Source organism: Vipera berus, assembly GCF_964194415.1.
Source record: "Vipera berus genome assembly, chromosome: 6".
NCBI lineage: Eukaryota > Metazoa > Chordata > Lepidosauria > Squamata > Viperidae > Vipera > Vipera berus.
This window is the reverse complement of record NC_138208.1, coordinates 1,055,295-1,071,294: the sequence shown is the minus strand read 5'-3', so window position 1 is coordinate 1,071,294 and position 16,000 is coordinate 1,055,295. Positions and strand designations below refer to the sequence as shown.

The 16,000-nt window shown below is 46.3% G+C and overlaps 1 protein-coding gene across 1 annotated transcript; it reads right to left on the bottom strand.

Annotated features, from left to right (window-relative positions):
• Window positions 1-531: 531 nt before the first annotated feature.
• Window positions 532-8,021, bottom strand: CREBL2 (cAMP responsive element binding protein like 2). Its single transcript, XM_081330275.1, has 4 exons — window positions 7,852-8,021; window positions 6,583-6,780; window positions 4,852-4,999; window positions 532-2,405 (listed from the first exon to the last, which is right to left on the bottom strand). The coding sequence occupies exons 1-4, from the start codon at window positions 7,864-7,866 to the stop codon at window positions 2,401-2,403; spliced, it is 366 nt and encodes a 121-aa protein (XP_081186401.1). The 5' UTR covers window positions 7,867-8,021; the 3' UTR covers window positions 532-2,400.
• Between the last annotated feature and the right edge of the window lie 7,979 nt (window positions 8,022-16,000).

The window sequence follows — 16,000 nt, the reverse complement described above, 5'->3', positions numbered from 1 at the left end:
AAAACGAGCCAGTCCTCAGTCTTCTGTAACCGTCAGCCCCACTTGCCTGCTCCAGAGGCCCCAAAGAGCAGCAAGAGACAGAAATCTCTCAGACTTTCTGGAAATGCCAGAGCACTGGTCCCCAATTCCCAGTCCACAGACTGGTCCCAGGCCGCGGCATGCCAGCAACCGGTCCGCACAAAGAAGCAAAGCCCCATCTGTGGGGTGCAGGCAGCCCACAAAACCACGCACTCTCCAGTCCGTGGAAAAACCTCTCTCCACGGAACTGGTCCCTGGTGCCCAAAAGGTTGGGGACCTCTGTGCTAGAGCACCGTTTTTCAACCTCAGCAATTTTAAGGCCTGTGGACTTCAAGCCCCAGAAAGCCCCAGCCAGCAAAATGTGGTGGCTGGGTCTTCACATACCTTAAAGTCGCTAAGGCGGAGAAACACTGGGATCGAGGATTAAAGCCTGCCTTTGCAAGCTAAGGCCAGCGTACCGGGGCCTTGGACTCCAAAACTGGTTTGCAAGGAAGAATTCACTGCTTCTTTGAGGTTTTGCAAATACTGCAATTTATTGTTTAATTCCTTTTAGGAGCTGGGTGCTTGGCGCCACAGAATGAAGAAAGTTGCACATTTTACCCACATGCCATACGATCGCTAAAAATCACAATCTTCCTTACAGAAAGGAAACTTTCATTAAAGCAGAGGTTTTGTTTTAATACATACAAAACTAAGTACGTTCATATTATTTTCTGCGCTATTGGGTTTGGGCATTTCTGGCATGATGGCGACGTTCTCCTTTCAACCTCTTGTCAGTAACCCTTTTAATAAAGGACAGAAAAGGCTTTATTACACCCACTTTAACACCAGATGGTCTCACAATAATGTAAGTATTTTGCCCCCTGCAACACAGCGTTGGGTTTTAAGTTTCCAATATTATTCCCTTTCCAACAGTCAATACTACAGACAGACTGTTCCCATGGAACGGACAGTATGAAACATCCCGGATGCTGCATCCATTTTCTAGCCTTTCTCCACAAATTCTCAGGTCCTTCGTACCCTTTCATGTCCAAAGTAGACAATGTGGTGAGAGAAGGCAAGGTGGAGAAAATGGGCAAGCTATGTCTGCTCCCCTCTTTCTCTAGCCAGGTAGGTGGGGTATGGTCCTTATTAAGCTTCTCCATGACTTCATTGAGCAAAAAATAATAATAAAAGAGAAAGAGAGTGGGAGAGACAACAATGATTTTGACTCATGGCTCCTATTAATAAGCAGTGTAAGCAAAGAGGCAATCATGCAAGTTTAGAAAATATAAACTAACCACGAGACTGAAGTTATTTCACTGAAGTTATTATGACTAATTCATCTAGTGAGGAAGTCTTGAATTTAGCACTGAACTTCATTCAAACAGTCAACTCGATCCACAGTGGGCTGGCTGTGCTAAGTCAGACAGCAACAGCAGCATCACAACAGGCCCTGGCTGAGGAATTCTGGGAGTTGAAGTCCACAAGTCATCAAAGGGCCAGGTTTGAAGACCCCTGATCTATCTTCACCCCAAACTGCAGGTACGGCACCCCCTCTTAAGTACATAATCTTAAGACGACACAGGAGTCAAGGACTTCTCAATTCACAAGTAGAGCCCAAACTTCACTAATTCAGAAAAAACAGAAGTAGGAAAAGAGGAAGGTGACATATTGGCCACCTACAGCAAGATAGATCAGCATGCGTTACACATCAGTATTTTTCACATTTGACCACTTTAAGGTTCGTGGACTTCAATTCCCAGAATTCACATCAATGGCCATGCTGGTTGGGGAATTCTGGGAGTTGAAGTCCAAGGATCTTAAAATGGCCCAGCTTGAAAAACACTCCACTCTCTCTCTCTCTAATGCAGAACAGACCATCCCATGAATAATAAAACTCTACTTTTCTATCTGTATAGTATTTTCCTTAAATAAACACTAATTATAGTAAATGATGAAAACAAAATCAAAAGCGTACGTACAGGCCTTAACACAACAAAGGAGAGGTTGGTGGGCCAATCCCTGGGGGAAAAAGGCCTCCCCCTTTTTCCTCAACCAGTCCTACCCACAAAATCAAGAGTGTCTAATACATTTTGGAACAGACTTTCTTTCTCGGCTTCAAGCAGATAATTCCTGCAGACACAGGCATGTTGTTTTATAAAATCAAAATGGATTAAGAAGATTTACTTCTGCCCTCTTGCTATTGGGGTCATTTTGAAAGTCAGCTCGAACTCCAACTACGGTGCAGCTGAATTGCTGACATTGTTGAACTGTTGATAGGACCAAGGATGGCCAATTTCACAGGAAGTCCATAGATTACTGATTTAAAAAAACAAAAAAAACCAAAATCAGATCATCTTGTTTTTTGAAATAGGGGCTTCACTCTGCTTGGTCTGACCTTCACCCTACAAGAGAAAAGAAACGTATTCTACGTTAGAGTTTCATGCGGTCAGTCCCCAATTCTGCAAGCAGGGTTGGGGTTGTTGTTTTTTTAATGGTCAACTAAAATGGGTACAATCCTTGCCCAAGAATCCCCACATGGGTTGGAAGGAAGAGGCAAGAGAAAGGGCACAGCATAAACTTGATGGCAGGTCAGCTTTTGTTTGGGGCCCAACCCAGATGCAGATCCAGCTGAAGGCGACCCTAGAAGGAAGCAGCGTCAGGGTTGTGTCTCCTGAGGCGCCTCGCGGTGAGCTCAGCTCAGGGCCACGGCCTCCTGGGCCACGGCAGAGGCCAGAAAGCGTCTCCCCCCGTACTTCCCCTGTTCCATGTTTAAGGATTAAAACTAGTAAGCTGCATTGCACTCTTCCAAATAATATGACCTCTTCGGGACAAATGCATGCAGCTTTCTCCCACCAGGGCGACACACAACTTTTACAAAATGTTGAAGGGTGTGCTTATGGTTCCAAGGTTGGTGCCACGATTGAGTACTCAGAAAAACCTTGGCAAAGAAAGATAATTTCCGTGTACAGTATTGCTGTCAAGAAAACGGCCCGGACTTGTCCACAAACTGCCCAGGACCCAAGCTGGACCTGTTCAGTCTAGCAGAAGATATGCCACTGCTGTGTGAAAAGCTTTTGCACATGCGTGGAACAAGGAATGTGCAGATTGCCTCAAGATAATCAGCAGGCAAAATCTGAGGGCCCGGCCGGTGGTCCTCCAACTTACAATCACTTACGACTGATGTAGCATCTCTGTGGCCGCATGATCAAAATCCAGACACTTGGCAACTGGCCTGTAGCAAAAGTGCGATAGATTGGGGGGGGGGGTTTCCGTTGAGGAAGACATTTCACTTATCATCCAAGAAGCTTCATCGGTTCTGGCAGGATGGTGGGGGCGATGAAAGGGTTAGTTCTGACACGTTTGGGGGGGTGGGGTTGGAAGGATCGTATTTCTTTGCAGTCACCTGGCCATTAGCACTCTCCCTGAGAGCTCTTGAGGCCACTGGCAGGTTTATCTGTGTCCATCCTGCCAGAACTAACCCTTCCATCCCCCCCCCATCCTGCCAGAACTGATGAAGCTTCTTGGTTGAAAAGCGAAACGTCTTCCTCGAGGAAAAAGTACTCCAGTTGCCCTTTGAAAAAAAAGATCTTTGAGACAACTATGATCTGGATGACAGGGAATCTCCATAGACAACCAGCCTGTACTTACGACGGTCGCAGCATCCCAGGGTCCCTTTTTGCGACCTTCTGACAGACAAAGCCAATGGGGAAGACAGACTCGCTTAAGAAGTGTGTGTTACTAACTGGACAACTGCAGCGATCCGCTTAACAACTGCAGATAAAAGTCACAAAAATCTCACTTAACAACCGTGTCGCTTTGCAAAGGGCATTTGAAGCTCCACTGCAGTCCACCTGTACAGAAACAGGATAACTGGCTCTCTCAGCCCAGGTGAAAAAAAATGGGATCGTTACGGCCAGTCAGCAGATCCAGAAACACCAGAAACCCAAACAGGAGGGTAAGTTTCAAGAAGAGGAATCCTGCCGGGGGCAGGCCTGGCAAGGTGCCAGCGAAGGGGGGGGTCTGGCTTTGGAACATCCTCAGCCCAACCGGCCCCGTTCCAGAAGCACAAGAGCTGAAAGAGAAAACAGCTTCTTGTTCTCAACCACTTTTAAGAAGTGGGAACTTCAGGCTCCAGAATTCCACCCACCTGAAAAGTGGCTAAGGTTGAAAAACACGGATCTTGGCAAAAGGGACTCAAGCTGCAGTGACTGCTATTGCGGCACACGTGGCAAAGAGAAGCCCTGCGAACAATGGCAATGTTTTCCATCTCCAAAAATCCTCGACTTTTGACCATAATGGAACCAGTATTCCCACTGGGAAATACGGAAGCAGGGAGCCTTTTTTTTTGCAGCCATCATAAAGCAAACACGGCGGTCGTAAAGTGTGCCAATTCTTACGAGTGTTTTTTCTTCTGGAACTCGGTCAAGAAGGCTGGAAACCAGCAAAAGCTGTCCTAGATCGTGGCCGCTGCCTGTGGAAAACTGCAACCAGCTGTAAAAAAGTGAGCCAGCAGCCAAACACTCCAAATATGCGACTGTGGGGGAGTAGAGAGTCCCTGAATTCCAGAACTGGGTCATAAGTATCTTTGGGGGGGGGGCTGGACTATCAGTAGAAAGGTCTACTTGTACTCAAGACCACCAAGGAGGTTTGGGAAGAGCTTCAACAGAGCCAGACCACCGATCTCAACAGCTTTCCTTTCTCCTTTGACCACAGCTGGATGGCAGCCACAGGACAGCCGTCTCCTAGGAACCAGATTGTGGCAAGTTTTTCTCCTTTTTCTTTTTGGCCCCCTGCCTGCCTCTCTCCACGGCCATAACAAAGTGAAGAATTGCGTAAGCTGGGACTTACAGGAACTGTGGCTGTTGGCATCGCTCTTCAGGGCTTTGGCCATCTTGCCCACATTCTGCTGAGGTTTGCTCTGCTCTTCTCCGCTCAGGAGAGCTCTGATCTCAGAGGGGATTTTGCCTTGATCCATCGCCAGGCACCACTGCTTGTACTGAAAGAGAAAGACGTGGCACAAAACAAACGTTAAATCGCATGCCAAGGCTTTAGAACAGCCATCCTCAACCTTTCCGGCTTGGTGGACCTGCAAAAGGGGGGGAGGGAGAAGGAATGGTTACCACTCTTGTGTGTGCACGCCTCCATTTGCGCGAGCGGTTGGCACGTGTCTGCCGCTCGCACAAATGGAATTGCACACACGCATGCACTCGCCCGCTGCTTGTGCAGGGGGAACTGTGTACATGCGTGTTCCCCCACTGCTTCTACGGCCCGGTTCTGAACAAGCCACGGCCCGGTATTGAGCTGCAACCAGGGGAGGGGGTTGGGGGCCCCTGAGTTAAGAGAAATTCTGGCTTCCTTCTTCCCCCCATTCCCTACTGTGGTCTGGATCAGAGGTCCCCAACCTTTTGGGCACCAGGGATCAGTTCCGTGGAGAGAGGTCTTTCCATGGACTGGAGGGTGTGTGGTTTTGTGTGCTGTCTGCATCCCATAGATGGGGCTTTGCTTGTTTGTGTGGACCAGTTGCTGGCGTGCTGCGGCCCGGTGGGGACCCCTGCTTTAGAACTCTGAGGTTCCCAGGATCATAGAAGGCATTTATTGATCCTTTGTTGTAAGCTTGGAGTAAATTATAAATCTGCCCAAATAAATCCAGGTTTCGGCATTCTGCACAACTTCATGAGCTATCAGAGCAAGGCTCCACCAAGGACTCAATATTCTGCAAAGTTACGTGCTCTTCTTTGAAGCACGCAGGAACAAGGAAACAGATGCGAGAGTGTAAATGTTGAAAAAGCCCGTATGCAAAAATGTATGGAAATCTCCACAGTATCTCCCTGACACTACATTTCGCTTTTTTCTGACACTGAATATCAGCTACCGTCATCCAGGACCTTTAAAGGTCAAAGCCAACACAATCGGCAAATCACGGCTTTCATTTATCTTTAATTTTCAAGCAGCCCTATTCAGCTTTTTGAGACACTGGTCTCATGGCTACTCACAGTAAACATGCACAGTGACAACAAACTAAAACTTCTGACCTAGTTATCACCTGTTCTTCCTCGAGCAGGTTTCCTCAGCCATGAAAGCCTCGGTGACAAAAACGGGTCTCAGCAGCTTCCCACTTTCAAGATGTCCCACCAACCACCATTGTTGGACACACCGGCCACGGGGCCCACCAGACGCACCGCAAGTTGAGCTGCCCAGCTCCAGGCCCAGGGGAGCAGGCCTGAGGCCTCTTCCCCACTTGCTATCGGTGGCTCCAGCTGCCTGACCCTTGAGTCCAAAACGCTAGGAGTCCATCAAGACCTCTACAACCAGGTGCGTTGTTGCCTATGGTTACACTGCATGGGAAACAGGGGAAGTCTGCCAGTGTAACACTGGCAGGATCTCTGTTTAGGGGAGTCAACTGGGTTGTGGGTAACCAAGTGGCCAAGCTATGCAGGAAGACTCTGCAAGAATCATGGGGAATTTGAACTACCCCAACATCAACTAGGAATCAAACTCCGTGGCGACCAATTGCACCTCAGTGAGAAAACTCAGGAACTTTTAAAAAAAAAACTTTGGGGAAAGGGAAAAGGCGATTACCATTTCCAATTCTTCTCTAAGAGCACAGATGGCTCTTTCGCGGCTCGAAACCAGCTCTTCCAGATATTGGTACCTCAATTTCTTCCTCGCTCGGCATTCCCTTGCGCTCTGCCGGCTTCTCTCGAGTTTGGCTTTCAAATCTATTTTAGCTGGCTTACGGCCCCGTTTGCCTGGTTTCTTCACTTTTCCACCAGCTACCTGGGGGAAAAAAAAGAGGGTAACAAAATCTGTCAGGAAGGATGTAGACAGGCAGGTTTCTCTGGAACGACTGCTATGAAAAAGGCAAAAAGAGACGGGGCATTAGGAACCAACTGGGAGGGAGGGAGATCTGAGATGTCTAGCGAGAAGCCAGCCTTGCAGGAAACACGAACCTTTTATTCTACTTTAATCTAGACCAGCATTTCTCAGTCTCAGCAACTTTAGGTCGACTTGAATTCCCAGAATTCCCTAGCCGACTGAGGAAGTTGCTGAGATATTATATTATTATTAATAATAATAGTAATAATAATACCATCAAACATCCACATCTGCCTACCCCAGGTCCTTGGTAAGGACTCGATAGGTAGACAAAAATGCCAAATCCAGTCTGAACATCTGGCTGACTGTGCGAGGAATAATAATAATAATAATAATAATAATAATAATAATAATAATAATAATAATAATAATAATAATAAATAAAATAAATAAATAAAATAAAAATGTTGGAAGGGACTGAGATTGAGTCCTTGAGATTGAAAAACACTGGTCTATCTAAACCAAGACCCTAATTTTTTTAAAAAAAAACATTCTGCCTGTTATTTGAAATTTTGAAGATTCTGACTCGCCTGGAGGGAATATTTATCCATTTTAAAAGTACGGAATTGGTTTCTCCCTCCAGATCCAGGGGGAATGGCAGGAGAAAGGCCCAAATGCTTCTGCTTAGCACACAAATCCACTCCTTCCGGGGCTGGTTGGAGAAGAGCCCGTCAGCTGCTCCCGCCCACTTCACCAGTGGACGAGGCACCACCAAGAAATCCCAGGGCTGCTGACCGAGAGGAGGCAGCCAGCCGGCCCTTCCCTTTACTTCTCTATGCCATAAATCCCTTTGCCCGGCGAAGGCCCAGGGCCGGTCAGCACCGAGGCAGGGAGCGCCCGCGGACCATTCGGATGGGAGACCACTAAGAAATCCCAGGTCCAAAGCAACCCGGAAGAAGGCGGCAAACCTTCGGAAGCCCCTCCCTCATTCCACTCCTCCCGCCCGGCAGCCCCCCCCCCGAACCCGCTCACTTTGCTCTCGTCCATCAGGCCGCCGGGAGGGTCTCCGCCGCCGCCGCCGCCGGCTAGTCTGGATCCGGGCGCCGAGGGGAGCCGCGCGGGTCCTCCATGGCAGGCCGCCGGCTGCTTCCCGTCTCCAGGACGCGGCCCGGAGGTGTCCCCGGAGCATCTCGGGAGGTGTAATTCCGGCCCCGCCTCCCCTCAGCCAGAAAGAGAGGGCGCTTCCGGCAACGGACTACGATTCCCGGCAAGCAGTCGTGAATGACGTAGAAATCTGAGGCCGCGGAGGCCTTCCCGACGAAAGGAGTCCGTCAGAGGAGAGCGACGGAGCGTAGACTCACGAGTAGGAGACCATAGATCTAGGACAGCTTAGAGTGATACAAGAAAAAAAATCAATAAAGGAGAATATTCGTAGCTCAAGGTTGGCATGTGTGTGTCTGTGTGGGTGGGTGCTTGGCGGTCTCTGAGCTGGTTTGCTAGCACTGATGATGTTAGCTAGTTTGGGTCATGAAACGTCTGCAAGGAAACCCCAAGGTGCTTCTTTCAGGAAGCAACTGGACTTTCTTCTTTTTCTTTGAAGACGTTTCGCTTCTCACCCAAGAAGCTTCTTCAGCTCTGACTGGATGGTGGGGGAATGGAAGGATTTATATTCCTGCAGGCAGGTGTTCATTTGCATTCTTTTAGCTAACGAAAAAGGATCTTTGGGATAACTATGACCTGGATGACTGAGAATCTCCATAGAGGTCTGCAAGACAACAAGCAAGCTCAGAGAGCAACCAAGGACACCACAGTCCTCCTCCTCTAGCATTCCACAAACCCTGCTCCCTTCTAGCACTGATGATGTTACCTAGTTTGGGTCATGAAACGTCTGCAAGAAAACAAGCAAGCTCAGAGAGCACCCCTGGGCCCCTCAAGAGAAAACCATTCGCCTGCAGTTCCAAAGGTTGATGGAGAAATCTGGTCTAGGATAAGCGGATCTCAGCTCACTGCTCTAAAAGAGAGCAGAAGGAGCCCAGCAGCCGTTTATTAGGTCCATGCATTTCCTCTAGGAAGGGTGTGGAAACTAGTCTCAACGCACAGCGCTCTAGAGCTGCAACGATCAGACGGCCACTAGAAGGCAGCCAAAAGATGTCCATCATTGTACCTCATGCTGCCCTCTGGTGGACGTCGGGATAGTTGCAGCTCAGAGAGTGTCTACCTATTGCAGCATGGAGAGTCGGAGTCTTAACCCCAACCTGTTCTTGGCAGTTAAAGAGGGTTATGGGGATATCCTTGAGGAGTGTCCAAAAAAAAGTCCAGATGGGACTGGAATTCTGCAAGTAAAGTCTCGTCTCTTTTTATGTGTGTTGTGGGAGAAATTTAGAAGGAACAGGACTTGGATCACAGAAATGCCATCTGGGTGTTTCAAAGCCAATTCTGGAGCCAAACCCTTCAGAGTCAAATTAATTTAGGAGTGTTAACAACGGCTTTTTCTGAAGATTCTGTAGGTATGGCCAAAGTCCCAATCTTCCTTATCCTGTTGCATCTTGGAAGACTTTATATTTAACCTTTGGCTTTTTCCCTTGCCATGCAAACACCTAGATACAGTATATCTCTCTGCTACAGCGGTTGTCTGAAACAAAAACGTCAACCAGTACAGTCAATTTTATAACAGTGATTCCCTCCAACGGTAACAACTGTGGGTTCTCTTATTTTAACATCTCTTTAAACCTCTGTTCTCCTTAACAAAAAGGCAGGCAGTTTTGGTCAGCTAGAGCGGACATTATTAATTCATAGTAATTAATTCATTATTAATTTTTAAATATATATAATGAAAGCTTTAGATCCTCTGAGTGGTGCAAGGAAGCCGTGTTCAGTCACATGTGGCTACAGCCAACATTTTCAGTCTGTTTTTTTGTATTTTACTGAGTTCAAAATGCAGTATTTTAACCTTTATTTGAGAGAGAGAGGAGGGGGGAGAGAGAGAGTGGGCGAGCACACAATTGATGGCTATGATATTGAACCACTTAAAAAACTGCTGCTGGGACATCGCTGCTTTAACGCAAAGACACACAGCCAAATCCTAACTGGGGGTTCATGACTTCATTGTCAAATATCTCGATGTGTCAAATATCTTTCTCTGGGAGAACTTGGACCCTTTGCAAAGATAACTTCACAACAAGCGGAACTTAGGAGCTGAGCATTGGGTGTAATGAAACATGAAGGGGAGTGTACAGTTGAGAAAACTCAATGCTATGGCAGAATTTAACAATAAAACTGAGCCCTGAAACATTGGTGGCTTTCATGGCCCTGTAGCGGCAGCAGAACTCAAACTATACGGAATGACTGCCAACTATTATGGCAATCAAAGAAGTGCAGTGAGCTATCTGCAGATCTGTACATTGGGGAAACGAAACAACTTCATAATTGTATGACACAACATAGGAGAACAAACGCATCAGGACCAGAGTCAACAGTCCATCGGCATTTAAAACAGGTGTTCCGCGGAGAGAGGTTTTTCCATGGACCGGAGAGTGTGTGGTTTTGTGTGCTGCCTGCATCCCACAGATGGAGATTTGCTTGTTTGTGTGGACTGGTTAATGGCATGCCGCAGCCCATTACTGGTCCATGGACCGGGGTTTGGGGACTCCTGATTTAAAAGACAAAGGCCGCTCTTTTGAAAATAGCAAAGTCCACATTTTGGACAGAGAGGACTGCTGGTTTGAAAGAGGGGTCAAAGAGGCCATCTAGGTCAAAATTGAACAGCTGTCTCTCAATAGAGGGGGAGGGATACAACATCATCAATCTCAAGTCTACAAGTCAATCTTTTCAATAGTTCCAAGAAGGCTCCACACCCATTTGCACCCCTCAGGAGACGTTCAGGACACAGGTAAACCTCCAAGTGGCCTGAACGACTCTAAAAGGATGCAAATGACCAGCTGTCTGCAAGGAGTATAAATCCTTCCATTCTCCACCATCCCATCAGAGCTGAAGAAGCTTCTTGGATGAGAAGAGAAGCATCTTCAAAGAAAAACAAGAAAGTCCAGTTGCCTCATGGAAAAGCATCTTTGGGACACAGAGGTGCAAAGAAAAAAGAGTGGGTGGGTCATGAGAAATTCATTAAATGCTTGAGCTTAAAGGAGACATGAGAAGCTGAGAATCCTTTATCGGCTGGCTTTCTGCTAGGGCATTGTTCATTCTGCAGAGAGGCAGGCTGCAACTCAAAGCTGTTGGATTGTCTGGCTTTCTTGTGTGCTAGAGAAAATTTCCCTGCTTTGGCCTACGCAGAGAAGTATGCCTAGATATGCATACCTACAACAACCAGAAAACACATTGTGATTTATGAATGGTCCTTTCAGACTCAGGACGGTGTGTGTGTGTGTGTGTGTGTGTGTGTGTGTGCGCTCTTGTCTGGAAGTCAGAAGGAAAGATTTTTTAAAAGAAGGCACAAGTGGTTTGCAACCTATGCCCTGTTCTTGGTTTTCCTTGAGATCTGAAAACAGCTCCAGCACAGTTTTATACTCTTGAGATTCCTTACAGGCTACGTCTACACAAAGATTTGTGCATAAAGTGAAAGAATAATCAACCCTGGCCTGGGCTGGACTCTGGCCACATCTATGGAACTTTCTGAGTATTAATTTAAGAGGGATTTAGCCTTGGCCTTGGGATCTCCTTGTGGTCTCCCATACAGCTATAAACCTATTCCAGCCTGGCTTACGTTTTGGAGAATGTCTCTGATGGAGACCAACCTGCCAATCATTCTACACTTCTTCTTGTTATTATTTTTTGTCCTTTCTTTTAAAAAGGGTCGTGGGGGGATATGTTAGTACAAGTACTGTAGGGGACAATTCACATCCCTTCATGATCCAGGAATAATAGAGAATAACACAGAATAAAAGAGTTGGAATAGATCTTGGGGGTCTTCTACTTCAACTCTCTGCCCAAGAAGGAGACCTGCTGTCACTCTGAACAAATGGCTGGCCAGTCTTTTCTTAAAAACTTCCAGTGTTAGAGCACCCACAACTCCTAGAGGCAAGTTGTTCCACTGGTTAATTGTCCTCACTGTCAGGAAATTTCTCCTAGGTTTGATCTTCCACCCATTACTTCTTGTCCTGCCTTCAGGTGCTTTAGAGGAGGGATAGACCCCCTCCGATTTTCCCTCAAGTATTGGAAGACTGCGATCATGATCAATGTTCCCTGCTCCTGCAGAATTTTGGAAAGAATAATCAAGTCCAGAGTAATTAATGTCTTCTTGCTTGAATTCTTAAGATCTTCCGCAGGCTGACTCTACACCCTGTAGAGCAAAAGATCCTGGTCATCCATCACAAATTGAAGCATGGTTAAAATAAACCCAAATCAAGCCATGGCTACAGAGGTCCTTAACCCTTCAAGCGCAATCTGCATCTGGAACTCACTTTCAGTCAATCATGGTACGGCTTCACTATTTCATGTGAAGCCAGAGACTGTAAACTACCAGCTTGCAGGACTCAAGATATTTGGAAGAAAAAGAATGACAGTGAAATCCATTTGGACAAGCCGAGCAGCTGATGATGCAATAAGAACATGCAAAACCTGAACAATATTTCTTGGGGGGGAAAAGTTGGTCCGTCTTCTCTAACTTCACTATAAAATTTTATTCAGCTGATTAGGAAGTTTGTAGCAGATTCATTTCTCGATCCAAGCCTGTTTAGTACATTTGTCCAATCTAATGGTCCTCTGAAGAATTTGTGGTAACTCCCCTACTTTTCCTCTTTCCCATTTTGTTCTCCTGTTGATTCTCATAGATTAAGTTGAGATACATTGGCTGCGTTCACATATTTTACTAAACTGTCATTTGGATAACCAGTTTGCTGAATAAGCTGCAAGTAGCTGGGTTTGCACAACCCCCAACAAACAAAATATTGTCCAAGCCTGTTTCAGGATCTCCACCTCCAACTGCAATTAAGGGCTTGCTTTAGACTCAAAGTGAAAAACTAGAGAAGCATTTAAATAAGAATATGCTGCAAATTTCTTGCATGGGCAGTAGTCTGAATGTTTGAAAAAAAAATGCCTACATATGTAGTAACACTTGTAGTTACAGCCTATGTTAAAAAAAAGGAAAGAAACATGCCTTTATGGCTTTCGTAAATTTGGAAATAATGTCAAAACCAAACCTGTGCATTCAGAGGAACTGATCAACAACCCCACATTGAACTATTTTTCACTCTCCCGTGTTTTTCCACCTCTGAATGCAGAGATGCTAAATCAGAAATCTACATTTAAATGTCCAACGCAAGCTTTTAAAGACCAAAACGAAATTGTATTTTCGCTTCTGTGTAACACATCCAGGGAAGAGATAAAGATTTTTCCGGCACATCTCTCTTCTTGAAGCAAAGCTACTCATTAACCAAAGACTTTGTTGCTACAATATCTGGGATATAAACATTAACCAGTGAAACTGGTGGACTACATCACCGACTTTTGACCTTTCGGATGGAACGCGCGCACGGGGGGGGGGCAGATAATGGTTACCTGTCTGTTGTGCAAACACACAGTGGCTCATCTTTCAGTTGAAATCCACAAATCTTCAAGTTGTCAAGGTTGGGAAACGCTGTTCTAGACTTTGGAAGGCCTTGTGAATCCTTCTGCTCCTGCCATGCTCTCTGTTCACCGGCTTAAGCCACAAAACCAGGAAAGATAGAAACTGCCCGTGGGAATGCTTTCAGATGCTCTGCTGGACTTCCCCTTCCAGTGGTCTTAAGAGACCAGGGGGTAACTAGTACATAGGAAATGCCACCATATTGACATACTTTTCTCCATAAACAAGCAAAGATGCTCTTGGAGATGTGAGGCACTTCCGACAGATCCATAAACGAAACTACAAAACTACAAAGTCACAAAGCTACAAAACCACAAAACTAAAGTGTAAAACTACAAAAGTACAAAATCAGTTGTTGTTAGTTGTGAAGTCATGTCCGACCCATCAGAACCTCATGGACGACGTTCCTCCAGGCCTTCCTGTCCTCTACCATCTTCTGGAGTCCATTTAAGCCCACGCTTCCTGCTTCAGTGACTCCATCCAGCCACCTCCTTCTCTGTCGTCCCCTTCTTCTCTTGCCCTCCACCTTTCCCAGCATGAGGCTCTTCTCCAGTGAGTCCTTCCTTCTCATTAGGTGGCCAAAGTATTTGAGTTTCCGCTTCAGGATCTGGCCTTCTAAAGAGCAGTCAGGGTTGATCTCCTCTAGGACTGACCGGTTTGATCACCTTGCAGTCCAAGGGACTCACAGGAGTCTTCTCCAGCACCATAATTCAAAGGCTTCAATTCTTTGGCGCTCGGCCTTTCTTATGGTCCACAAAATCAGACAGTTGTGCTATTCACGTAGTAATATCAGACCTACCTCAGTTATCAGGTTTTCCATCAGGGAAAGTGTTAGACCCAAGCCAATCTCTGGAGGTCCTGGTTACATGGAGACCAGCAGAGAATGAATTGCCCCAACACTCAAACGTTTGTGCAAAAGACACCTGATTTGCTTCTACGCATCCAAAATTGGCTCCCTACATGGATCCTCACACCTTTCTGAGAAATTCCCGTTCATTGTTTTAATATATAATTCAGAGTTCGATCTCCCAATATATTGAAATGATTACAGCTTACAGCTACAAGACAACCCGTTCATATTTCCAAGTGGCAGGATTCATAGGGATTTCCACATAAAGACGAATGGACTTTACTTTTTACCCAGAAAGCAAAACTGATATTGTGTAAAATGCACAGGTATCTTACATGTATTGTCTGTGAACAGTCAAATGGCAACTACAAGCAGGAGGCTGAAGCCTTGCCTGTTTTATGTATAAAGCCATCCAAATACCAAGTAAAGTGCATTGCACAAGACAATAATTGCTGCTCAGTTCTGCTGTTGAATGACAGCTCAGAGGAAAGGTTTTATAATTTCCCCCGAAAATATTTAGGCTGGAATTATTCTCTAGCCAGTAAAACAGGAGGCACTGGGATAGAAACGGAGAGAAGTAGAAATCAGTTATACATGGGATGGCTGATGAATTTACTGCTGTTCCAGAACTCTTTACCAATGGAAAGTTAAACGCCGACGGTTGCGCTGTCACATTCTTGTCTCTGTGTCCCCCGCACTGCAGGCTTTTTTCAGGTGGGCTGCCCAACGCAAAGTGTACATCTTTGTTACGCATTACAGAGGGTGCTACACTGCGGTTGTTAAATACTAAACTAGGGTATGTTACTTTGACCCTTTGATGAGATTCATAAGCAAGTTGTAAAAAGCAAAAACAATGATTGCGCAGGTTTATTAGGACGAAGCTTTGAGTTAGTAATCAGAGAACTGTACTTCTTTGTCTTCCCTCGACAAGTGGGTTTGTGAGCTGATAGAGGGAAAACTACAGAATAATGGAGTCTGGAGTCTGAAGACCTTAGAGGTCTTCTAGTCCAACCCTTTGCTCGGGCAGGAGACCTTGCCTATCCCATTCCAGACAAGCGGCCGTCCAATCTCCTTAACACCCCCCCCCTGATGGAGCACCCACAATTTCTTCTCTTCCATTCCACCAAAACAAAACATACTTTGCCTGTCTAGATTGTGACCAGGCTTGGCTAACCAAGCACGTGTGAATGGCAGTGAAGGATCAGGTTGGCCCACGGTAAGGGACCTGAAGTGAAAGGGAAAGACACAGCCCAATGGAAGCCAAGGGCCGGGTCTCATTTTAACTGGGGGAGGGATGGTTCCTCTGCTGCAGGTAAAACAGCCCCCCCCCCTTCAGAAAGTTCAGGAGAGGAGCAGCTCTCCAAGTCTTCCATTAAAGCCGTTTATTCTGTGCGGGGATCCGATTCCGGGTAAGGCATTGTCTCTCCTTAAGAAATCAGCATCGCCATAGCAAGATAATACCGGGGGATAGAATAGACCTCGCCACTTTTGTGGGCAGGACTAAAAGATAGAATAGGAAGAAAAAAACCAACAGAGCCGGAAGGGACCTTGGAGGTCTTCTAGTCCAACCCACCCTCCCCCAGGCAGGAAACCCTAGACTGTTTCAGACATCTGAGCCATTTTAGTTTTGTTTAAGGGGGCTAGCGAGTTATGGGGCAAAGCAAGATGATGGTACCGTTCCGGGGTCAGAGCCGCGCCAGGGACTAGCCCCTTGACTTTTTTGACCCCCGTGCCCCTTTTTTTTATAAAACGGG